The 25,674-nt window shown below is 32.6% G+C and overlaps 1 protein-coding gene across 2 annotated transcripts in view; it reads left to right on the top strand.

Moving 5' to 3' along the window:
- KLHL1 (kelch like family member 1) overlaps window positions 1-25,674 on the top strand; it is a gene marked incomplete at both ends in the record, with an annotated part of 381,529 nt that overhangs the window by 283,581 nt on the left and 72,274 nt on the right. For both annotated transcript variants that reach the window (XM_082602078.1, XM_082602077.1), the window contains one exon: window positions 21,316-21,540. In XM_082602078.1, coding sequence (XP_082458204.1) covers window positions 21,316-21,540 — 225 coding nt within the window. The remainder of the gene's footprint in view (window positions 1-21,315; window positions 21,541-25,674) is intronic.

Below are 25,674 nucleotides of genomic sequence, written 5' to 3'. Positions count from 1 at the left end.
GGTAAATTTTGGTCTTTAAATCAGGCATTTGTGGGAAATCAGTCTCTTGGTTCTTGTGTTATCTCCTTCAGGGAGCATGCGTGAGATTATCTATTTCATATTTTTGGGTTCCATTTTTCATTAAAATCTTTTCACACTTTCCTCTAGCAAGCATAAGTCAGCTTTAACAAAGAACCAGGACCACCAGTGACATACAGCTTTGTCAGCCCTCTTCAATGCTCCAGGCTTAATGCAAAGTCTCTGGATCATTCTCCCACCTCATGTTAGGCCCAAGGCAGATGCTCTAGATCTTACCGTAGTTGTGGACATCCACTCCAAGGAAATGCTGGCTTTTGTACTCAGGTAGCAAACTCTATCCCAGGTTTCACCTCACTGTTCTTCAGCTATTTGGCTGAAGTTTTTTCTTGGAGTTTTTTCTTACTTTCAAGTCCAGCAATGCAAAAAAATTAATGTTATTGTTGCAATTTGCCCAGATTTACTGGTATTTTAACTAGAGGGCACTTTGGTGTGTCTTCCACTCTCTATCAAGCAGAAGCCTCATTTTTCTTTTGTCTCCTAATTTTTTCCTCCATAGATTATTTTACTTGTTTTATGCCCTATACTTTTTGGAGAGTACAGATTTTGTTTAGAATTAAACTATTAGCAAACCTGATATTTCACCACTGTTTACATATTTATAAACTATACCATTGATGTTTCCATGGTTTGATAGTGTTTGAATATTCACAAATTTGGTAATACTATATTCACATGTAACTTCCACATCTCTAAAATGAAGATAATAATTCTAACTCAAAGTATTATATTATATAATGTAATAAGTTAGAGCAGTTCTGATTACAATGTAGATGATGACGCACTAACAATTTGATTGAATCCTTACATATTCTTCCCATAGCAAATACAATTCAAATTCCTGCCTGAGCTTAAATAGAAATCAATACATATCTTGGATCTGAGGCATTGTTAACAAATATTCAGAACTACAAGTATAAATTCATGAGCATATTTGTTCTAATATAATAGATGAATTCCCTTTTCTAAATTATAAGCAACTTGGAGACAGGAACTTTACATTCCTAACATCAGAAAACATTGTTACTTAGAGTAGGCTTTCAGTAAATATCTGCCATACTTAAATTACAACTTATTTAGCTAATTTTAGTAAATATCCAAAATGAAAAATCACATGTATGTGTGTGTGTGTATATATTATTTATCAATATAAACTTTGAATAACTATGAAATTCTCCTTTATTTATAACCTTTGGAAGATTTTAAAGGCAAACTGTAAACAAAAGATTGCCATTACCTGAATAATTTTCCCAGAACTACCCCTCAAGAAAAAACAATTATTGTGAATCTGTTATTTATCCTTAGTAACTGATCATTTGGGAATGATAAAATTATTTCATCAATGATTTATATACATATTTTGATTGAAGTATAGTTGAAGTACAATATTATATTAATTTCACATGTACAACAGTGATTTCACATTCAAACACATTATGAAATGATGACCGCAGTAACTCTAGTAACCATATATAACCATACAATATTATTATAGTATTATTGACTAAATTCCTTATATGGTATATTACATCCCTGTGACATTTATTTTATAACTTGAAGTTTTTTCATTTTAATTCTCTTCACCTATGTTGCTCAACCCTCCACTTCCCTCCCCTCTGGCAACCAGCTATTTGTTCTCTGTATCTATGAGTCTGTTTTTGTTTTGTTTGTTCATTTGATTTTTTCCTTAGAGTAAACATATAAGTGAATATTTGTATTTCTCTGTCTGACTTACTTCACGTAACATGCTATCCTCTAGATTCATCAATGCTTTTGAAATGGCAAGATTTCATTTTTTTATGGATGAGTATTATTTGGTTGTATATGTATACCACATCTTCTTTATTCATTCATCTATCTGTGGACACTTAAGTTGTTTCCATATCTTGGCTATTGTAAATAATGCTGCAATGAGCATAGGGATGCATATATCTTTTTGATTTAGTGTTTTTATTTTCCTAGGTAAATACCAAGAAGTGAAATTGCTGAGTAATACGGGAGTTCTATTTTTAATTTTTTGAGGAAACTCCATATTGTTTTTCATAGTAGCTGCACCAATTTACATTCCCCAAAACAGTATACAAGGGTTCCCTTTTCCCCACATCCTCATCAATATGTGTTATTTGTTGTATTTTAGATGATAGCCATTTTGATAGGTATAAGATCTCAAAATCTCATGAGTTTCATTTGCATTTCCCTGATGATTAGTGATATTGAGCATTGTTTCATGTGTCTTCTGGTCATTCATATGTTTTCTTTGGAAAAAAATGTCTGTTCAGGTCCTCTGCACATTATTTAATCAGGCTGTGTTTTTGATATTGAATTCTATGACTTGGATTCATATAGCTTGGACTTTAACTCCTTATTAAATATATCATTTGCAAGTATCACCTCTCATTCAGTAGGTTGCCTTTCTGTTTTGTTGATAGTTTCCTTCCCGTGCTAAAGCTTTTCACTTTGATGTGGTCCCTTTTGTTTATTTTTACTGTTGTTTCCCTTACCTGAGGAGACATATACAAAAACATATTGCTAAAATTGATGTCAAAAAGCATACTGCTCACATTTTCTTCTAGGATTTTATGGTTTCAGGTTTCACATTTTAGTCTGTAATACATTTTGAGTTTATTTTTGTTTATGGTGTATGAAAATGATCCAGTTTGTTTCTTTTGCATACGGCTGCCCAGTTCCCCAACACAATTGTTGAAGAAGCTGTCTTTTCCCCATGGTATACTCTTGTTTACTTTGTCATAGACTAATTGAGCATATAAGTGTAATTTTATATCTCAGCTCTCTATCCAGTTCCATTGATCTATGTTTCTGTTTTTATGCCACTGCCATGCTGTTTTGATGACTATAACTTTGGAGTTTACTTTGAAATCAGGAAGCATAATATCTCCAGTCTTTTTCTTCTTTCTCAGGATTATTTTGGCTATTTGGGTCTTTTGTGATTCCCTACAAATTTTAAGATTATTTGTTTTAGTTCTGTGAAAAATGCCATTGGTATTTTAGTAAGGATTTCATTGAATCCATAGATTGCTTTGGGTAGTATGGACATTTTAACAATATTAATTATTCCAATTAATGAGCACATTATATCTTTCAAATTTTTTGTGTTGTCTTCAATTTCATCAGTGTCTTATAGATTTCATAGTACAGATCTTTCACCTTTTAGGTAAATTTTTCTAGGTATTTTATTCTTTTTGATTCTGTTGTAATGACATTGTTTTCTTCATTTATCTTTCTGATAGAACATTATTAGTGTATGAAAACACTAACATATCTCTGTATTTTAATTTTATATCTTGCTACTTCACTGAATTCATTAGTTCTAATATTTTTGGTGGAGTCTTTAGGGTTTTCTAAATATAGTATCATGCCATCTGTAAACAGTGACAGTTTTACTTCCTTTCAGTTTGAATGCATTTTATTTCTTTTTTCTTGTGTGACTGCTGTGCTAGGACTTTCAATAATATGTTGAATAGAACTGGAAAGAGTGGGCATCCTTATCTTGTTCCTGAACTCAGAGGAAATACTTTCAGCTTTTCACCATTAAGCATGATGCTTCTGTGGGATTGTCATATATAACTTTTATTATGTTGAGGTATGTTCCCTCTACACCCACTTTGTTGAGAGTTTTTATATCTTTTTTTTTTTTTTTTTTTTTTTTTCTTTTTGCGGTATGCGGGCCTCTCACTGTTGTGGCCTCTCCCGTTGCGGAGCACAGGCTCCGGACGCGCAGGCCCAGCGGCCATGGCTCACGGGCCTAGCCGCTCCGCGGCATATGGGATCCTCCCAGACCGGGGCACGAACCCGTATCCCCTGCATCGGCAGGCGGACTCTCAACCACTGCGCCACCAGGGAGGCCCGAGAGTTTTTATATCTTAAATGAATGTTGAATTTTGTCAGAAGCTTTTTCTTCATCTATTGAGATGATTATATAATTTTGTCATGATATAGGTTCATCTGTGGGACTCTCTGTGCTTCCTGGACTTGGATGTTTGTTTCTTTCACCAGTTTAGGGATATTTTCACCCTTATTTCTTTTAATAGTTTTCCTGTCCCTTTTTCTCTCTCTTCTTCTGGGAAGCCTATAATGCTAATGTTAGTATGCTTGGTGTTGTCTCAGAGCTCCTTAAACTATCCTCATCTTTTTGTTTCTTTTTTTCTTTTTACTATTCTGATTGAGTCTTTTACACTAGCCTGTCTTTCAGTGATCACTGATCCATTCTTCTGTAACATCTAATCTGCTGTTGAATCCCCCTAGTATAGTTTTCATTTCAGTTATTGTATTCTTCAGTTTTAATTTGTTCTTTTTTATATTTTTATTTCTTTGTTGAAGTTCTCACTGTGTTCCTTCATCTTCTCCTGAGCTCAGTGAGGATTTTTATGACCATTACTTTGAACCCTTTTTCCTGGAAGATCAGTTATCTCCATTTTATTTAGCCTTTTTTTTTTCTTTCCCAGGCTTTGTCTTGTTTTTTTCATTTGCAACACATTCCTTTGTCTCATTTTGCCTAACTCTTTGTGTTTGTTCTTATGCATTAGGTAGATCAGCTACATCTCTTGGTCTTGAAAGAGTGGCTTTAAGTAGAGGTGTCCTATTGGACCCAGTAGCAGTGTCCTGCCTGGTTGCCAGAACCAGGTGCCCCAGGATTTTCCCCTGTGTGGGCTGCATGTGCCCTCATGTTGTGGTTGGGCTGTGATTGTTGTGGATATAGCTAGTGTGTGGAACTGGTCTGCCATGCATCTGGCTGAAAGGTCTAGCCACAAATGTTGCATGCACTCTGTTGTGTGTGACTGGCTCCTGCTGTAAGAGCACATTCAGGGGAATATCAGTGCTGGTCAAGAGCACCTGCCAAGTCTGTCAGGGTGGAGAGCCACCTTGGATAGGCTGTACTGCCAGTCAAGTGTGGCTGCCAGGACTGGTGGTGAAAGGATCTGCTTTGGATGGTCTCTGCTGCCAGCTGAAAGTGCTTGTTGGGTCTGGTAGGTGGCCACTTTGGAGGAGCACTGCCTTTGTCAGGTCCACAGGTGAATCTGGGGTGGGTTGAGTCGTTCAAGTAAGTTTTGTGGGGAGAGTCAGAAATGGCACTTACCAGCACAGGGTCAGCTAGGTAGAGGATGATGGAAAAACACAAAAAAACAAAACAAAACAAAAGACTGGCCCTTGCCAGTTCCTCTATACCCAGATAAAGTTCTAACAGCTCCCAGCCCCTCAGAAACACACCTTAAAATTAATCAATAAATCTCCTCAGTATGACGCAGGTGCTTTTTTCTGTGTTGGGTCTCAGAGCAAGTGAGTTTGCATGCACTTTTAAGAGCAAATTTTGGTTTCCTATAGCCTTCTGCCTCTCCTGGACATAAGTTTGCTTGTTTTCAAAGTCTAACATTGTGGGAGCTTGTCTTCCCAGTGCAAGTCCCCAGGGTTCAGGAGATTCATGTAGGGTTTTGAGCCTTTGTTTCTCAGGGAAGACCACCACAAATGTGATATCCTTCCTGCTCCTGGTTTCCAGTGTTGGTGGTGTGGGTCCCAGGCAGACTGCATCTGCACCCTTCCTGACCATCTCAATGTGGCTTCCTTTTTTTTATCTTTAATTGTGGAACATCTTTTCTGATAGTTTTCAGGTCATTCCCAGAAATAGTTGCTGTATGTGTTGTTGTAATTTTGGTGTGTCTGTGGAAGGAGGGGAGCCCAGAATCTTCCCATTCTGCCATCTTGTCCAACCCCCACAATAACATGTACTTTACCAACTTCCAAGCACCATTATATACAAAATTTTATTTACATTTTACAGCAAATTTAGGTTGAGAGTATATTCTTGATCATTTGGATTTTGACAGAGGTTAAGAAACTTCTTATTTTTACCTGTTAGTAAGTAGTTTAAATTAAGGTAGAGTTTAAATCTAGGGATCTGTGTAATTCCAAAATTGGTGTTCTTCCTTCTACCCTTTTTCCCACCTTTGACCTATTAATGATGAGATGTGCTCAAAGTGACTTTTTAAAATATCAGCATAAAATTCCAACATACTTTTAATTCTTAATATGTGATTTTTATTTATAATTTTACTGAAGTTTGGAACTAGTTCTCTAGTGTACAGGATAAAGAAAAAATCCCAGGACAGGTAAATAAACCTTATTTTATTATTTTAAGAAATACAAAAGAAAGTAATTGAAAAAAATAAATATGCTCTAAAATACTAATTTTTTTAAAAAATTAACTTTTATGTGTATATTATTTCCTCAAAGAAAAATTAGCCATATGAAAAAGGCAACTTTTAGATATGAAATATAAAAATCCTATTTTTCTGGGATTAAATATTTCTAGGCTGAAATACATGGTATAATTATTAAATAAAAAGTTCTATAATTCATCACAGGAAATTATATTTCCTACTATTAAAAAAAGCTGTTAATATCTAGACTATACCCTACTATTAGTACTTCCATCTAACTTGGCTTCAAACTTTAGTTGTCAGAATTACTCTGCTCTCTATAGTTAATCAGTTATCAGGGACTGTCTGATTTACATCAGCATTTCTACTACTTTAGTTGAAGCTTTATCATCTTATGCCTGCAGACCTGGGGTATTTCATGTGTTTATCAAATGGACCGTTTTTCCTGACAACGCATTACTAAACTAGATAATGATCTCCCTACCTCCAGTCTCTCTCCAATCCTACTCACCCAGCTCATTATTTCCAAAGTAACTTATCACAACTTTTAGCATGATCATTAAAACACAAATATATAAATAACATAATAAAATAAAAACCTTCATTAGGCCCCCTTCCCCCAGGTACAGCCCAATATTATTTACCAGTGCAACATCTATCCTTCACCAGCTATCATTACAAATTTAACCAGCAGTTTTTTCCCTATTTTTCTCTCCATCATAAATGTCTTGAAGAACACTTTTAATCTTTACCAAATTTCACAACTCTCTTCCTCAGATATAAAGCACCACACTAGTTGCAGTACTACCCACACATATATATTATCTTATGCTTCAGTGTCTTTTTCCTTTTATCCCTCTTTCTTTGCTTGTTTAACCCTATTGTAATATTCTCTCATGCATGGCTTCTCAGTTAGCCTTATTTATCCCTCATCTATAATATCTTAGCATTGTGTTCTTGCCACTTTTATTATACCAATCCAGTTATATTAAATGCATCTGTTTTCATTTTCCCAAAATAATACGAAATTTTTGAACATAATTAAAACTTAAAAGAATTATTCAGTTAACTTCCACATACTTAGCTAAATTTTACAGTTAAAATTATGCTACATTTGCTTTAACATATATTTATCCAACTATTATTCCTCTACTCATCTATCATATTTTTAATACATTTCAAGGTTGTAGACATAAGTACACTTCATACTGTACACATCATCATATTATTAACTAGATTTCAATATTATTTTAGAGCTTTTGGACAATATTAACATACAATGAATTGCACAAATCTTAAGGGTATTTTTAAATGAATTTTGACAAATACATATATTTATGTGGTTCAAAGTCCTTACAAGATAGAAAACATTACCATTACCCCAGCAAGTTCCCTCATATCCCTTCCTAGTCAGTCCCCAGCTTCCACATCTCCAAGACAACCACTTCTCTGAATTTCTTTCTACTTAAAATAGTTTGGCCTATTCTTAAACTTCATATGACTGCAGTCACACATTTCATAGATGCTTTTATCTAAACTTTCTGTCAACCAGCATACTTTGGTGACTCCACCATGGTGTTATGTATATCAATAATTTATTCTTTCCTTTGAATTCCTTAATAGTAATGTGGTTATCCAGTTTCCTGCTGATGAACACCTGGGATATTTCCAGTTTTAGCTATTATAGGTAAAACTACTGTGAGCAGTCATGTACAAGTAACTTTTTGTGACCACTGCACTTTCATGAAAAAGAGATACATTAACCAATGTTATAGACATTATAACATGACTTGCAAAAAATGTGAGTGGAAAAAAATCATGAAAAAAATCTTCTTGCTTCTTGAAAATCATACAAATATATGAATAAATAAATCACAAAAATATGTTGTTTTCTCTATGTTTATTCATTACTAAACCTATTTGCTTTTTCATGGTTTTTGTTCTACTAGTAATAACATTTCACATGTTGGATAACAACCTGGGCTTTTGGGGATTTTTTTATGCATATGAAATATTCTTTGATATACTGGAATTATCAGGTGTATTTTTATTTAATGTCAAAGCTTTGGAAGAATTTTATGTTAGTTCTGTTTCACGCTCAGGTAGCCTTGATGCCTAACTTTTAAAATTTCCTTTTAAGATCATGTAGCACTAATGTGGTTCAGAAATGCTCATGTAGACTTGTAGATAATGATCTATACACATAATGATAGACCCATCAAGAGATGATTTAATACCAAGAGCAAAATTCATGAATAAATATCACAGAGAATAAGCACATTTAATTTACTCTGTTACACTTGAGTCATATTAACTATACATATTACTCAAGGAATCCAACCATACCTGCTGAGAGAGATAGAGATAATCATTTCAATGATGAGGTGTGATGTCAACCTCAATTTCTCTGGAGTAAGTAAGAGATGGGAGAAGTGAAAATGCTGACGTCTCAGAAAGTTCCAGGATCTGTGTTGTGCTGGGAGTATTATTATGCATTTAATTACTTACTTTTTAGTTTATATAAGAACAAACTATACAAAAGAAAACTAGGTATTTTATTTTGTATCAACAACAAAGAAATACCCAACAAAAAATGTTTCCATACTAAATTTAAACTTTTCAAAGTGCAACTATATATCTGTGTGTATATTTGTCTAAGTTCATATTAATGTGCATTTAGTAGAAATGTAAGGGATTCTAATGAAAACAATTTTAGTTATTTTAGGACTTTTGGCTGGTGTACAGACTTTAAAGCCTAATTCCTCACTAACAACCCCAAATACCACTTGATGAGTGATGTTTACTTATTTTAGTAAAATTAAAACAGAGCTGTGTGAGCCTTGTATTCTTTAGCAACATAATTAAGTATTCCATATGTTGGTGTTCCTCATATGATAATGAGAATAATATCATGTACCTCTTTGAGACACCATGACAAATATCAAGACAATGACATATGTAAAAAACTTAACTGAATGCTGAGTCAATAAATAATGGTGGAGGTAATATTTTGAAATGTTACATATTATTCTTTGCTGGCAAATTTTTTCTCATTTAAAACTCTAGTTTTCAGGGTTAAGACTTTTACAGTTCACAGAACAAATCCAGCCAAGAAAGGTCTCATTAGTAAGCTTTTGACTTTTAGACAAAGTTCCTTTTGAAAAGAAGTTAATGAACAACATGTGTATAGCTATAAAAAAATATAGTTATGCTTTTGCACATCTGATTTACACATATATATTTTAACCCTATATATTAGCCATTGCTTTCTACATTTTATATGTATCAAAATTTCAATGTCAGTATCAATTTAATATTTATCAGATTAAAAGAATTTTAAAGCAGCTATTATTCTTTACTATAATCAAATAAATATGTTTTATACTAATTATACAAAGAAATTATGTTCACTTATTATACTATTCTTAATCTTTACTGATCTATTGTCATTACATTCTAGTCAGAGGTATTTTTTGTTGTACATAATTACAATTTCCTTTTAAGTGGTTTCTTTACAGAAATCTGTAAGGGTGACCATTGCCTAGGTCTACCTTTGAAGCATGGGCATGAATAATAATGGCTTCATATGTTTGGCAGTCTAATTATAATTCTATTAAATTAAAATAATTTTTATAGGTACTCACATGTTGAACAGAAAATGTGACTTTCTGATTGTTCTGTTGATATTACTTTTTTCCCCAAATAAGGAAAAAAAAAAAAAAAGGTTTTGTTGATTTTTTAAATCTCTGACCCCAAATTGGAAAGTACTAATTATGAAATTGGGTTACAATTGTATCCATTCTACTGCCAGTTCCCCAGCATTTCTTGGGTTCCCAGGTTATTAATTCATCCTTTTTGGATTATCTAATTCTGCTACAAATATTCACTGAATACCTACTAATCTCCAGTCACTGTTCTCAGTGCTGGTAGACCAAACAGCAAAAGTCCCTGGTCTATTGTAGTTTAAATTATATTCAGCAGATTAAAAACAAATATACAATTTAGTTTAGTTTATGCAAGGACTAGTTATCAAGAAATATAAAGTAAAAAAAGGGGGATGGGAAGAACAGGATAAGGGAACAGTGCTGCTATTTTTATGAAGGTTGGCTGAGAAAGGCCACCCTGATTAGTTAAGTCTGATATACAAATTGCTATATGAAAATTTAATGAATTTTTTTCTAAAAGGAAGAGTTCTTTGATTTATTATGACCAATAAATATTTGTTAGGTGTCTTTTTCTCCAAATATTTATATTTTATTGATATTTTAAGAGTAAGGACTGGCAAACAATGGGCTAAAAGCCAAAGCTAACCACTGGTTGTTCTGTATGGCTTTGGTTTATACATTATACTAGTTGAAAATAATCAAACAAAGAATAATACTTCATGATGAATTTAGTGAATATTAGCATTTTGCGAAATTCAAATTTCAATGTCCATAAAATTTAATTGTGACTCACTCATTTGTTTGCCTATTGTTTACAGTTGCTTTCACTCTATAATGTCCATGTAGTTGCAACAAAGAGACACATAAGGAAACCCACAAAGGCTCTGTTTATTACTATCTGGCCCTTCATGGAAAAAAAAGTTTTCCAAACTCTGTTATTGAAGAAAATAAATCTCTGTATCATATTTCTAGGAAACTTGTAGTGCCAAATGTATATTCCCTTGACCCAACTCTAATTTATTGGCAGCTGGAGTGGACAGTTTCTGTACATGTTTACAACGTCCCACCATAAGCAGCCTTCTGGTCTACCTGTTTATCCTCTTAGGAACATTCTTTGAGGTGCTGGGAGCAAGCTCAGACTGCATGACCCTTACACAGGGAGCCCAACTGTGCAAACAAAGCTCCAGGAGCCATCCTCAACCAACTGGGTATGGAAGTATGTGTATCTACTGTAATATCACTTTCAGTGTTCTCACTTTTTTCTTTATATGCTCCATTTAGCTTCTTTGTTGGCAAATACTTTCTTCAATTATATTTTTTATTTTTAAATGACAGTGAGTTTATCATAGGAGACAAAAAAGCAACACAAGGGTCTGTGCATGAACTCAGCAACAGAAGTGCAATGACCAATCACCTGCAGACTTTGGAAAAAGTGAGGTGATTCGTTACTGAGCATGAGGTACATCTGTTATTTAAGTAGTGATTTGTGGACTGAAGGGCTAGTAGCAAAGTTTGTATTTTATGCAGTTATTCACAGTTAATATGTTGTGGAAACTAAAATTGGGAAGGGCTGTTTTATTTAACTAAGCCATGGTAACTGAAATTTATTCATACCAGAACCATGCAAAGCTAAGACCGTCTATATTTGAGGAGATATTATACAATCATACTGCACAGAAAGAGGACTAGAATGTTAAGGTAGAAGACTGACAGGCACAAGCATATGAATAGGAAGCCCCCCTTTGCTTTGGTTAAAGGGGAATCAAGATTCTGAGAGGCACTGATCTCTTCTTGACACAAGGCAGTCCCACTGTGCTGTCCTGCATCCAGCATGACAGCAGGCAAGCAGGGGTCCCTCCAGCTTAGACTAAGTCATTTATAAGAGATTATTTAGTTCCAAAGAAAGAGTCAACAAAGAGTTAAAAGGTGAGAATCTTTCAAATTGATATATTTTAGAGGTAAAAGAGAAAAAAAATAAGAAAACTGCATCATTACATCATTCTGTTTATCTTATGTGTGCTAGCTGTGAACACCAATTTGAGCCTAGTTAAAGATATATATCAAGCATGCTGATGACATGTCAAGACCACAATAGCAGTGGCTCTTCCCGTAGATTGTGATTGACTGAGTGGACAGGAGAGAGAATTTAAACTATCCTTTACTCTACATGTTTGCATCGCCTCCTTGTTGACGGCCTCCTTGCAGTCACAGGTCAGTTACTGATTTTCATTAACAACCAGGTGTCTGATCAGACAGCTCTATATCTTTCATGTGAACTCAAAGCAAATTTTAATATAGCTAACAATAATAGGAATCTTGGTGAAAGAAACATAAAAGGAGAGAAAGCATTAATTCTTAACTATGAAGTAAAAATTTCCTTGAAATTATTTTATTGAATGATTTTATTATTGAGGATATATTATGGTATTTGACTACTTAATGGGTACCTTGGATTTTCATAAATGTAAAATTTTAAAATTATCTAACTGTAGGGATGAACTGATATTTCTCTTTCTATTCAAAGTACTTGGCCAGATCATTTTATCCTGAATTTGTCTCATCACACTTTCCATCATTGCCAGTATTGTTGAAAGGCAAAAATGGAAATTGAAATAGATAAATTGGAAATTGGAATTAACCATCTTGACCTGATTTTTACTCATTGGCTTGAACTGAACAAACTGCACTATCAAGAACTTTTAAAGAACAGCTTTTCATACCACAGTTCTACAACTGGATAATTTCTAAAGCATTTAGCTCAGTAGTGATCATCATATGGCTTTAATAAAATGATTCACTTACAATTCTGTGCCAGAGAAAGCTGAGCATTTGCAGTTAGGTGGGGGAAATAACTTTAAAATACTGTATGACTTTTTCTGAAGAAAAGCAATATAATAAAAGAAAACTTATTCTTTCATATTTGCCCTTTTGAGGACTACTATTTAATGTCTGCCTCAGTAACTCCATTCAGTCACTTCAGTTCCACTTCAGTACGTTTTCATTGAACTTGAAATATATCATTGGAGATTACCATTTCAAGGTCATCACTTGCACCAAGCTGTAGAAGCAACTGAAAATTACGAATAACATCATGTCAGCCTAAACCCAGTTTGTTTTTCAGACACAAAGAGTTTTCTTCTGGAATAGGTGTTGACTTATCAGGCTGCTAAGAGATATTTTAAGGAAGAACCATACTTCTTCCCCAAGGGTCTCAGGGGAAGAACAAAGTCAAGGTAACTGCTTCCTTGACAGTCTTTAGAATCAGGAAAGATGTTCATGTGTTAAATTAAATTCTGGTTGTTTACACTGTTCTGAATGAGTCAGCAGACAAAGGACTTTCAGCTCCTAGAAGCTATGTTCTGTAATGAAGAGTGAAGGAAGGTTCTCTCAGTTAAAAATTGAATCGCCTGTCAGTGAAGTTTTCTTTCACGGGTTCATCTTCACTAGAAAGACACAAAGCTTAGTGGCTATCTTAGCCATAACCATTTACAAGTCTCTTCTGAGGATGGATCAGGGTTAAAATTATAAGTTAAATTCTTCAAAATTTAGCCTAGTAAAAACTTTATTTTGCCTTTTAGTGGTCAGAGGATTTGGGCCACTTAACTGTACATTGTGTATATCTTTCAATGAATGTGGATTGAGTAATAAATTAGTGTATTATGATAAAATTCCATCATAATTATAAATTCTTTGTAGCGAGTACATTCTTTTTGATCAATCTCCCAGTAAATGTTCAATACATAAGTACATCCTTTTTCTAAATCAAGTCTCCTTTTACAGACCCACAGGGAAAAAAGCCTGTGTGTGTTTATGCATGTTTCATAAGTACTAGATCTTAATCCTCCAATATGTGGTTCTTCTCTGTCAAAGAAAGAGAGAGTTCTCAGGGCTACCTCAGCTTACTTCCATGAAAAAGACTCACAGAGAAGGAGAAGTAAAATATTTAGACATGTGCTTCCCTGGTGATGCAGTGGTTGAGAGTCTGCCTGCCGATGCAGGGGACACGGGTTCGTGCCCCTGTCCGGGAAGATTCCACATTCCGCGGAGCAGCTGGGCCCGTGAGCCATGGCTGCTGAGCCTGCGTGTCTGGAGACTGTGCTCCACAGCAGGAGAGGCCACAACAGTGAGAGGCCTGTGGATCGCAAAAAAAAAAAAAAAAAAAAAGATTTAGACATAAGTAGACGTCACTGCATTTTCACCTAATGTGGTACTCATATAAACCCTCAATTTGAATAAACATTAGTAGGTCATAGAGAGCCTTCAATTAATATATCTTTGTAAGGGTGGGTGCTCATTTATGAAAAAGACAAAAATGTACTTTCCAAGAGTCTATAGTTTAGGAGGAGATCAATGGGCTCTCATGTTTTTTTACTATACCGATGAAAAGGCATTTGAATGACCTTTGTTTGTGTCATACAGTCAGTAATACTACAACTAGAACCCAGTTGTCATAATAGTCATTTTTCCTTTCATTCACAAGTGCTGACATTTCCTTTCATTCACAAAGGGTAGAAAAATTCTAATAAATGTTATATGGAAAGTGTTTTGAAAAGTTTTCAAACTTTTAAAAAGGTTTTTAAGAAGTATCTTAAAAGAGCATTTTAATAATAATATAAATAACAAGGGCTTGGCTTAATTTAGGCAACTGTTAGTTATAAAAATAAATATTTAATTGGAAAATTCAAGTAGTATGAGTTTATGTTCAGTGAACATTTATTAAGAAAATGAAAAAAAATTAAGTATACTTGTAATAATGTTTTAATATGTGTTCTTTTGCTATAAAGTTATTTTAATACATGAGCTTTTTACTGTAAAATGGTGACTTAGTGATAATAATAGAAATAATAACTACAAGCTTTGAGTTGCTTTTTTAAAGTCTCTTTCCTATGACATCTTTAGCAACACCAAAAGCTGCTTTTAAAAATAATGAATTAGTATTTTAATAACAGAACTAAGATGTATTTATGGCAAACTCTTTAAAATAGGAAGTTACAAATCAAAAATTCAACTCCCTCCATTTCCTAAATGCTCCATGTATTTTATTACACACACACACGCACACACTCCACACCTCTCATAAGAGTTGCATTGATTTAATATCAACCAGTTGGTTTTAATGTGAATATCAAAATTATAGATTTTCTATTTTTTTGGAAATTTAATAAGATTATTAATAAATAAATTAATAAGATTATTTAATAAAATTATTATTTAATTTTAGGAAAGCTTAAGTAAATCTTTCAACATTTACATGGTATTCATATTGTTTTTCTATTAAATAATTATCTCCTAATTTACTTCTTGATTTATAAAAGCTTTTAACATATCAAGGAAATTCACTCCCTGTTATATTTATAAAACATTTTTGTTGTTAATGTTTTCAGTCTTTGGGTTTTTTAAATTGGTTTATTTTTGATGTAACTATATTTTATATTGTGGTGATTAATGATCATATATATATATATATATATATATATATATATATATATATATATATATATACATATACTTAAAAATTTCTGGGTCTCATGCTCTCTCTCATGGACTTTTGATCTTGGGCCCACCTAGAAGTGAAAGTTCATCAAATACGTTTTCATCTTCTAGGATGCTTAAAGTTGTAGTAGACTGTGACCGAAGACAGGTTACTTAAATCCCCGTCCCTGTTAATGCATGTGGAGCCCTGATAAGAGATCCACACATGTGCTAGTTCTGTGGCACTGTGTGCTATGCTCTAGCCCTGTCTCATCTAAACCTCATTCTGGTTTAACAAGTAAGGCAGGAATCTAAGTTATTTATTTTTCTCCAGAGGACAACTGGTTATCTGAACACTATTTATTTGAATAATAAAATGTTTTTTCACTGATTTGAACTGCCATTTTTATTATATTATACTCACATGTATTAGAATTATTTCTGGCTTTCTTTTCATATTTATTAATATAACCGTTTTCATTCATAATAAAGCCATCTTTTTAAAATGTCTAGTTACACAATACTTTTTAATATCTGGTAGGCTATTTTTTTCCTCAAGATTCCTTTGTATTGGAGATTGTCTGGCTTTTAAAAATGTATTTCCTAATATTTGACTTTCAAATTTCCAGAGAAACACAAGTATAATTTTATAAATACCTTGTACAAATATTATTATATAAATTGTGATTATAAGAGAATAATTATCATTTAGACAATAACAATCCATCTCATTCAAAATTAGTATGATTCTTTGTATTCATTCAAACTGACATTATTCAACAGTTTTACTTTTTTTCTTTATCTAGATTTTTAACCTATTTTTCTGATTTTATTTTTAGCTAATTTACTTTTAGTGGTGATATTTAAATAGGTTCTTCTGTTCTTTACACAATCTGGTTATTTTCATTTTTAAAAATTGCATGGATTTTTGTATTTTACTTATTTTCCAACTTCCAGAAATTTTAAATTTTTTCTAAGATTTTAAAGATAATAATTTTTAATTATTAAGGTGGACCATTACATGAAATACAAATAATTAAAATGATATTCCATACTTTTGTTTCCCTTGGTTATGAGCCAATAAATTGACATCCTTTTGTATTTCTTGATTTTAGTGAAAGTAGTATAAAGTAAGCAAAATGCTTGGTTTTTGAGATGTATATACCTACTTCAAAATCTAGCATTAAGCTTAATGATATATATGCATTTATATCTCTATACAAATATTCAGCTTATGATGGGATTACATGTTGATAACCCCATTGCAAGTTTAAGGTATAGTAAGTTGAAAATTCATTTAATACACCTAACTTACAGAACATCAGAGCTTAGCCAAGCCCACCGTAAAGATTCTCAGAACACTTACATTCGCCTACAGTTGGGCATAATCATCTAAGCTTATTTTATAGTATAGTGTTGAAAATCTTATGTAGTTTTTTGAATACTGTCTGAAAGTGAAAAACAGAATGGCTGTAAGAGTTATCAGTTGTTTACTCTCGTGATCATATGGCTGACTGGGAGCTGTGGCTCACTGTCCTGCCCACCTTCACAAGAGAGTATTGTACTGCATATTGCTGGCCCAGGAAAACATTAAAATGCAAAATTTAACTTACAATTTCTATCGAATACCTATCACTTCCACACCATCATAAGTCAGAGAATTCATAAGTCAAACCATTGAAAGTCGGGGACTGTCTGTACATAGCTATTTATCAGTTTATTATCATTTTACAAATATTTATACTGGGGGGATGTAGAATTTCATTGGTTGTTTATTTGGTGCACATGAATGTATTTTGATGATTATGGAATGTTACAATGCCATCCTAATAAAATATAACAAATTACCTAAAAAGTAAAGACTTCTATTTGTGCTTGAAAAATATTTTCTCTGCAATAATACTTTTTTATATAAGTGTAAGAATGTTATCTCGAAGTTATATTTTTCATAAGTATGTAGATACAAGAAAGTCAATGAAAATTTTATTCTATGAAAAATTCAAGAAATAAGTAATTTTTATAATAATACCTTCTTTAAAGCTTGATGTCTTAAGTATCATGAAACATATCTTTTGCTTTAAAAATTTTTCAGAATGCTTCTCAATATTTACTGTTTTCTTAAAAAGAATACATCTGACTAATTTAACCTTTTACAAATGATTTTGCCATTTTCCAAATGGCATCAGGATCACCATTATTATTGGGCCAAAATGCTCTTTAGTCATTATATAATGTGTTTTTTTTTTTTCCAATAGCTATAAATGATTGCTCTATTTGAGTTAAAACAATTTTTTTTTCTGGTTATTCCTTCACTATCAGCTATTGCCATTGTCAACTTCCCCAGATCATTTTGACTTGTAGGTTTATAACAAGTCTTGAAAATCAAGTAACTAAGCTTATTAGCATTGTATTAAAATTATAGTAAAAAGGCTCTGTGAGAATACCTGAGGTCCTTTCTGTTGAGGTGAATAAGAGATTTACATTGTTTCTTGGATATTTTTTATGGCATTTGTTTTGTCTGTTCAGAAAACTCCTATCATTTTATTCTGTGTTGTGTTCAAGTTAAATAAGATTGCTAATTATTTGAATTATAGATATGGAATAAGTCCTGCTGTCTGTAATGCCAAAATAGAATGTGCAAGTATTTATTCCTATTTTTCTTCTCCAAATAATCACATTTGGCTGTATGAATGAACAACTCCAAAGAGACCCAGAACCACACTTTAATAACATCTTGAGCACTTATTCTCCATTTTATATTTTGAGAAAGGAGCCTGCTATTTGTTTTGTCATGAGGAAAACATTTTTGTAGTCATATTTTATCTAATACCTTCTAGTTATGTTATTGAACTTGGAAAACAAATACTTTATAATTTTTTAAATGCAAATTAAAGTAAACTCTATTGCTGCTGTAACACATTGCCATAAAGACCTGTTTAAAACAATTGCCATCTTTTAGCTCACAGTAGGTCAGAAGTCCAGGAAACACGCCTGAATTCTCTGCTCAAGATCTCAAAAGGCTGAAAACAAGGGGGTGGCAAGGCTGTGTTCTCATCTGCAGCTGGAGGCCATCTTCCAAGTTCATTCAGATTATTGACAGAGAGTTTATGAAAGCAGTCTGGATGCTATTGTGCCTGCAGTCACACATTTTAGAGTTGTGCCTCTGCTTTGCAGCTATTTGAGATAACCAGAGATGGTTTCATGAACCCAAGAGTAACTATGTCTTAAAATAAACTTTCTTTTTTTATTTCTTTCAACTGTACTACTTACCAGCACAGTAGCCCACTCTTGTTCATATTCTGTTTTTAATTTATGTAATGACAAATATTGCCTTAACTTTAAGGAACAGCTGAGGATAACATTGCTCAGAGAGAATGGCTTTGTCCTTCTTCCTCTAACTCGGGAAACCACCAAGGGAATACATACACTCTTATAAGCAAAAGAAAACAACAGAACTCACAAACAAATTGATAAATTTTTAAAAGTATAATACAGTTGGGAAGTTTATACAGACAAATAATGAAGTATGCTGGTGAGAAAATACCTTAAAGAATATTAACACTAATAACTTTCATTAGAAAAAGAGCAAGCATATTTTTAACTTTGTGATCATTAAAAACTGGACAAAACATTTATATTACAGTCTGAATAAGAAAATAATCAATTTATTGGTTACTATAAGTAAGCTCTACAAATCAAGAAATCTTTGTTTTGTATTATGAATCTTTTTTTGACTAAGCAAAATTGAAGAGTGGAGTGAAAAGAGATCTTCTCTAGAGCCTCCTGAAAGAAAAGAAAACCCTGCCAACACCCTGATTTTAGCACAAAATGTAATTTGAACTTCTGACCTGCAGAACTGTAAGATAATAAATGCATGTTTCTTAAACTGCTAAATTTGAGATAGTTTTTCTCAGCAGCCATAGTAAATTAACACAGCTTCTAAATTCAAAAAAAAGGAAAAGAGGAATTCACTCCTATTTCTGATGTAGCAACTTTAGAATAAAATATATAGGTCACCTCTGAAAACTGCAGCTAGAGGAAAAGAACTGTAAAAGTAAAAAATCCTGCCATGTGTTGAGGTTGTAGACACATCTAGCTTGTTTCAATGAAACTTTGAAACTCAAAACAATTCCTCACTTTCCCCTTTTTATACCAAAACCTTATATTGCTCAGAGGCCCTTAACCTCACACATTCTCAATGATTTTCTCTGAGAAGGATGAATGTACCTTAAACACCCTGCAAAGAATTTGACCAAGGTTTTGGAGAAGAAAGTAGTGGAAGATATTTACTTCCAGACCTGCAAAATACGTGTCTCTTGGGATTGGGTTAATTAGGATTAGGTTACACTATTTCTTCTGCCATGATTTGTCAAGAGTTAGTCATAAGAGAGAGGTATTTGCATACAACTCAATTTTTAGGTAAGCATTCATGGAATACCAATGCTATCAAGCTTTGAGAATTCACATGACCTTGACATTATTTAATACTTTAGTTCACCTTGGAATTTCAATTTGTACATATTTGAATAAAGCATTTAACATATCAATAAAACATAATAAATACATTTAAGTATAAAAGAAGCACTTTTGTTTAAATAATATATCTTATGTTACTAAACAGTATCAAATGACTTTTATGAATATTTCAGTTTATTTTTATTCTAAAAATAATAATAGTCTTATAATACTTCATGTTTAGTTGTATGAAAATTAGCTCATATATTTAATAACTTCAAAAAAACAGATTTAATTCATTCTAACTCAGTATTTATATAGTTACAGCGCTGTCACTTTTGAATAAAAATTGAGCATAAATTATACCATTTTACTTCAATTAGCAAAACTTTTACTGCCAAGTTGTTTATATTTATTTAGTTCATTGCTGGTTATGTTCTACAGAGTAAATGAGTCCCCTGAGGAATGTCTTCCCTAGTTTGCAAACTTGTAATACATTACAAGTAAAACATCTTTAGTACATAAGTGAAAGTACACAAGAATGTTGACTTGTAAATGTAGGGATATTTAATTACTAAAAATGAAACATAGCTGAATGTGAGTGTAAACATTAAGATCAAACACTGAAGCAAGATCAGTGTTTGCTGGTTTATATTTTATATAAACAGTTTTGAACTAGTTCAAGGTAAATATTTTTAATGTGAAATGTTTAACTGAATCCCTTAAAACATACCTCATCAGCAATTTAGCTTATTCTTTCAATTTCTATTTTATTAGTCAGATCTACTGCATTTTTTCAAATTTATACATAAAAAGCTTTTAGGAAAGATAAGCTATTTTGTTTAGAGATTCTAACAGTTGATAAGGATAGAAGATCATTTTATGTCTCTAAATTCTATTGCTATTTTCCGAATGCATTTTTTAAAAATAAGGTTTAAAAAAAAGCACAGCTGACATTTGTTTACATTTCCTAAAATTGACTTTTAAACCCTTCTGCTATTTAAGGCATAAGACAAATTTAAAGAGAAATTTGGTAAAGAATTTATTAACTTCTCTTCACTTTTAGAAATTATACAGATAACATACATAGCTTAGCTATTTAAAAGGGCTTTAATAAATGTCTTTTTAAGCTAGGATTATGTTGCATTTTTTATAGCAAATAGTGATAAAGGGAAGTTGTAAAATCTACTCCCAGAACTGTGTCATGCCCAACAATGATTCTATTGAATCAATAATTTAGCATGAGACCATTATGTAATTCAAACAAGCTGAACATATGTGTCTATTTTATCATGAGTGTCTGCCAAGAAGAGAAAATAAAGTACTTATATCACTTCATTTTTCTGCCATTTTTTTTCTTCAAGAAAAATGAACATGACAAGAATGTTTTCACATCCTAATTTGTACAGTGTCTTGGGAAGATTCTTTGTTGGATTAGTAGTAAATGGTGACTATGTGATTTTATGTTTTGTCAGGAGCTACAACCATAGAGAAATATGACCTCAGAACAAATTTGTGGATCCAGGCAGGGATGATGAACGGCAGGAGACTGCAGTTTGGTGTGGCTGTTATTGATGACAAACTCTTTGTAATTGGAGGTCGAGATGGCTTAAAGACATTGAACAGTGTTGAATGTTACAACCCCAAAACCAAGACTTGGACTGTCTTACCACCAATGTCAACACATAGGCATGGTCTAGGTAAGATTCTTACTTTATTGATATTATTTTTAGAAAATATTTTATTGATAGTAAAAATGTATGCTAAAATATAGTATTACTGTCATCAATTATCATTAACTTTAGGTAAATTGTGGGCTTATTTGGAGCATATATATGTTTTTAATTCTTGATATTTTCCTGTGTTGACCAATATGCATTAAACTGTTGAGAGTGATGTTAAATATACAAAGATGAGTAGATATCAAGTTATTCTCAAAGTTTTCACATTCTGATATTCATACAACATGTAAAGTTCATTTGGTATGAAGAAAAAAATGCAGAAATATCATGGAGAGACCAGAGTAATGCAGCCTAGAGGAAGAAACAGTTAATGTGAATTGAGGAAAACTTAATTAAGGTGGCTCGCTCCTACGTTACTGGACAGACAAATCTAGCTATATCTTTGTACTTAATTGATTCCATCTTGAAAGGTCCATGGAGAGTGGGCAACACAGGTTTAGAAAAAGAGTGACACATCAATAGGCACCAGGGGTCAATATGATAGGATTCACTTGATCTCTACTATGGAGTAACTTGGAGATGGGGAGAACTATATTTGGATTCAGATGTTCTGGGTGTGAGTTTTGAACCTACCATTTAATATTGTCATGATTTGGGCCCAGCAGTTAAACTATGAGCCTCCGTTTCCTGATTTGCCACTGATTCAAGGTTATTAATTAGATAAAAATCTGAGGAAGATAATGAATATGAAATCACTTGTAAATTGTAAAATCCTATACAAATATTTGAAAAAAGAGTAATTTAATAAAGATAGTTCCTGAATTTGTACTTCTTATCATATGGATTGTAAGAAGTGCTAATTAGTTTTTTTGAAGACCTGAAATAGGCCAGATAGTTGACTAAGTACCTTTCATATATTTAGAAATATGCATTAGAAAGATATTGAAGTTTAATTACAAATGTACTGATTTAGACATTCATAGGTAAGCAAAATTATAGGGTATTTCAAAAACAAATATTGATACTTCAATTTTGAGATCTTCAGCACTGCATTTCTTATTCTTGTCTGTCACCATCTAAGAAAAATTTTCAAATGAAAATAAATAAAATAGCTCTGAACTAAAGCAACTTACTTTTTGTTCTTCTGGTTTACCTCCTCTTTCTTCAGTTTGCTCATTAGCAAAATTAAGAAATAGTAATAAATGTTTGGGAAATTTTTCAAGCTCTAAAAGTTTGTGTCTTAAATAAAAATTGTATAAATATTTTAAATCATATAGCCCCCAATTATAATATGGAAAATATGAACAGCAAATCATTTTCCCAGGTAATATTATATAAAAGTTTTCTTATATATATTTTCAAATAGATTGAAGAATTTTGGCTTATGTGTCCATGTAAAAGCTCTATGTATTGCTTTTATTAGCAAGCTATCTAACTACCTATGTTCCTGTTTGGGGGAAATATACAGAATAAACACACTGGATTGGAATTTTTGGAATTTAATGTCTTTCTTCCTTTTTTAGACAATTCAGTTCCTTTCTATTAAGGAATTCTAAAGTTCAATTAGGTAGGATATTTGTATATCAAGAGAACATACTTGAAAACATTTCACCAAGAATACACCTTAAGTGGTATAATTTTAGATGTTTAAAGTATATAATGTTATGGTTTGCCTCAAATACTATCACATAGGCTGCTGACCCTTTAGGAACCAGTGCTGAGCAGGATGGTAATCTTAGATACTGTCTTTTAGTCTGTCTTATTTTGTAAAGAATCCATTGTGGAAGTAAAGCTGTATAGAAAACTATATGACCCAAGTATCAAACACATCTGATATATAATACAGCATTTCTCACAAATTTTAGTGACCCAATACCAACTCTAGTAGTCCACTATTTTCATGCTTAAGCCTCTCCTGTTTTGTTTTTTTTCTGCTTCAGTTCCATTATCAAATAGCTCACGTCTTCTCCATATCTCATCCATTGACTTCCTCTGTGATTTACTTCCTAGTGGTTATTGCTTCCTGTCAGTTTTTTTAAAATTCTCCACTACAGTACTCCTCAAGATCTTACCTGATTGAGTTAATAGGTAAAATTATGGCATAGGGCATCATTTCTTGGGACAAATCTCATCTCAAAGAGCCTCATAGATTGCTAACAATGCCCAGTACATAAAAAACTGCCTTTGACTTGGATGCCAATCCAAGGTCCAATTAGTTGAAGCCAGGCTGACAGCAAAGTCTTGTTATCAACAAATTATGGCAAGATCTGAATGGACACAGCTGATTAACTGCCTGGCAGTATGCAAAATGCAGTAGCTCTTTTGAAGAGAACAATATGGCATAGGAATAAGAACACAAATCAAAATTTCCTCCAAGTTATTCCCCCAAGGCAGTGCCATGAATTTTTGGCTTACTCAGGAAGTAACAACTGACCCTGTTTCTCTAATCACTATACTATGACTCTTCCTTCAGTGTAATAACCAATATTGGGTTTGAGTGTAAACCAACAGCCATCGGTACTAGTCTTTTATTTGTTCAGAAACTAGAATGTACTTTTTTATTTGTCATAGTTAAAAAATACCTACCTTGTGGTATGCAGTGAGATTGAAATATTGCCTATGTATCCCATATTATACATTCAAGTGACAAGGAGCTAAAGTAAAATTTTAAAATATAAAATAAAAACTCAAAATAATTTCTTTGACTATATAGCTTTCCCCCACCTTGATTTCTTTGAAAAAAAAAGAAATCCTTACATGATTATGCGAGAAAGCTACATGAGTTCTTCTGTTGCTAAGGTTGAATATGTGGCCAAAAATGTTTCATAGCAACCAGTAAATGAAGAACACTTCTTGTGCTGGAAAAAATAGCATATAAAATTGTATTCATGTTAAGTCTGTGACATCAGGGAGTAATGCATTTATCTAGAGAATGAAGATAATTAAGACTACAGTTGTCTCAATATGCTGAGTTTTTATTTTAGCATTATGTCTTTGGAACACATAATTCTATATATCATGTCTTCTTTCCCACCACATTTTACATTGTATAAAATTGAAAAAGGCATTACTACCATCCACTGTTTGCAATTGTCATTTTAAGACAAATTGATAAAACAGTTACTAGCTAGTGTACATTATGGGTTTTCTATATGCCATGCTCCATGTAGTATGATAAATATATGGTAGGGGTTGTTTTATTTTTGTTTGTTTAATTTTCAATTGAGATAAAATTAAGTGTTAAAGTATAGAATTGAGTATTTTTGAGTCTTTTCACAGAGTTGTGTAGCCATCACCACTATCAAACTCCAAAACATTTTATCATCCTGAAAAACAACCTTGTAACCAATAGTAGTCGTTTGTCATTGCCCCATCTCCCTACACCCATTAGCAAAAATTAATTTATTTTCTGTCTCTATGGAATTGCTAATTTTGGACATTTCACATAAAGAGAATCATAATTTGTGGCTTTTTGTGTATGGTTTCTCTCACATAACATAAGGTTTTCAAGATTCATCCGTTTCATAGCCTGTATTAGTACTTCATTATTTTTCTGATTGAATAATATTCCACTGTAAGGAGTTGCCACATTTTTTTATCATCTTTGTTGGAGTATAATTGCTTTAAAATGGTGTGTTAATTTCTGCTTTATAACAAAGTAATTCATATATATATATATATATATATATATATATATATATATATATATAATCTCCATATCTCCTCCATCTTGCACCAGCCTCTCACCTTCCCTATCTCACCCCTCTAGGTAGTCACAAAGCACCAAGCAGATCTACCTGTGCTATGCAGCTGCTTCCCACTAGCTATCTATTCTACATTTGGTAGGATATATAAGTCCATGTCAGTCTTTCACTTTGTCCCAGCTTACACTTCCTCCTCTCTGTGTCCTCAAGCCCATTCTATATATCTGCATATTTATTCCTGTCCTGCTCCTAGGTTCTTCAGAACCTTTATTTATTTATTTTTTAAGACACCATATATATGTGTTAGCATACGATATTTCTTTTTCTCTTTCTGATTTACTTCACTCTGTATGATAGACTCTAGGTCCATCCACCTCACTAGAAATAACTCAATTTCGTTTCTTTTTATGGCTGAGTAATATTCTATTGTATATATGTGCCACATCTT

The sequence above is a fragment of the Mesoplodon mirus genome (genome assembly GCF_964341445.2).
Source record: "Mesoplodon mirus genome assembly, chromosome: 17".
Classification (NCBI taxonomy): domain Eukaryota; kingdom Metazoa; phylum Chordata; class Mammalia; order Artiodactyla; family Ziphiidae; genus Mesoplodon; species Mesoplodon mirus.
The sequence above is the reverse complement of the archived record's forward strand: the minus strand, read 5'-3'. Positions and strand labels throughout refer to the sequence as shown.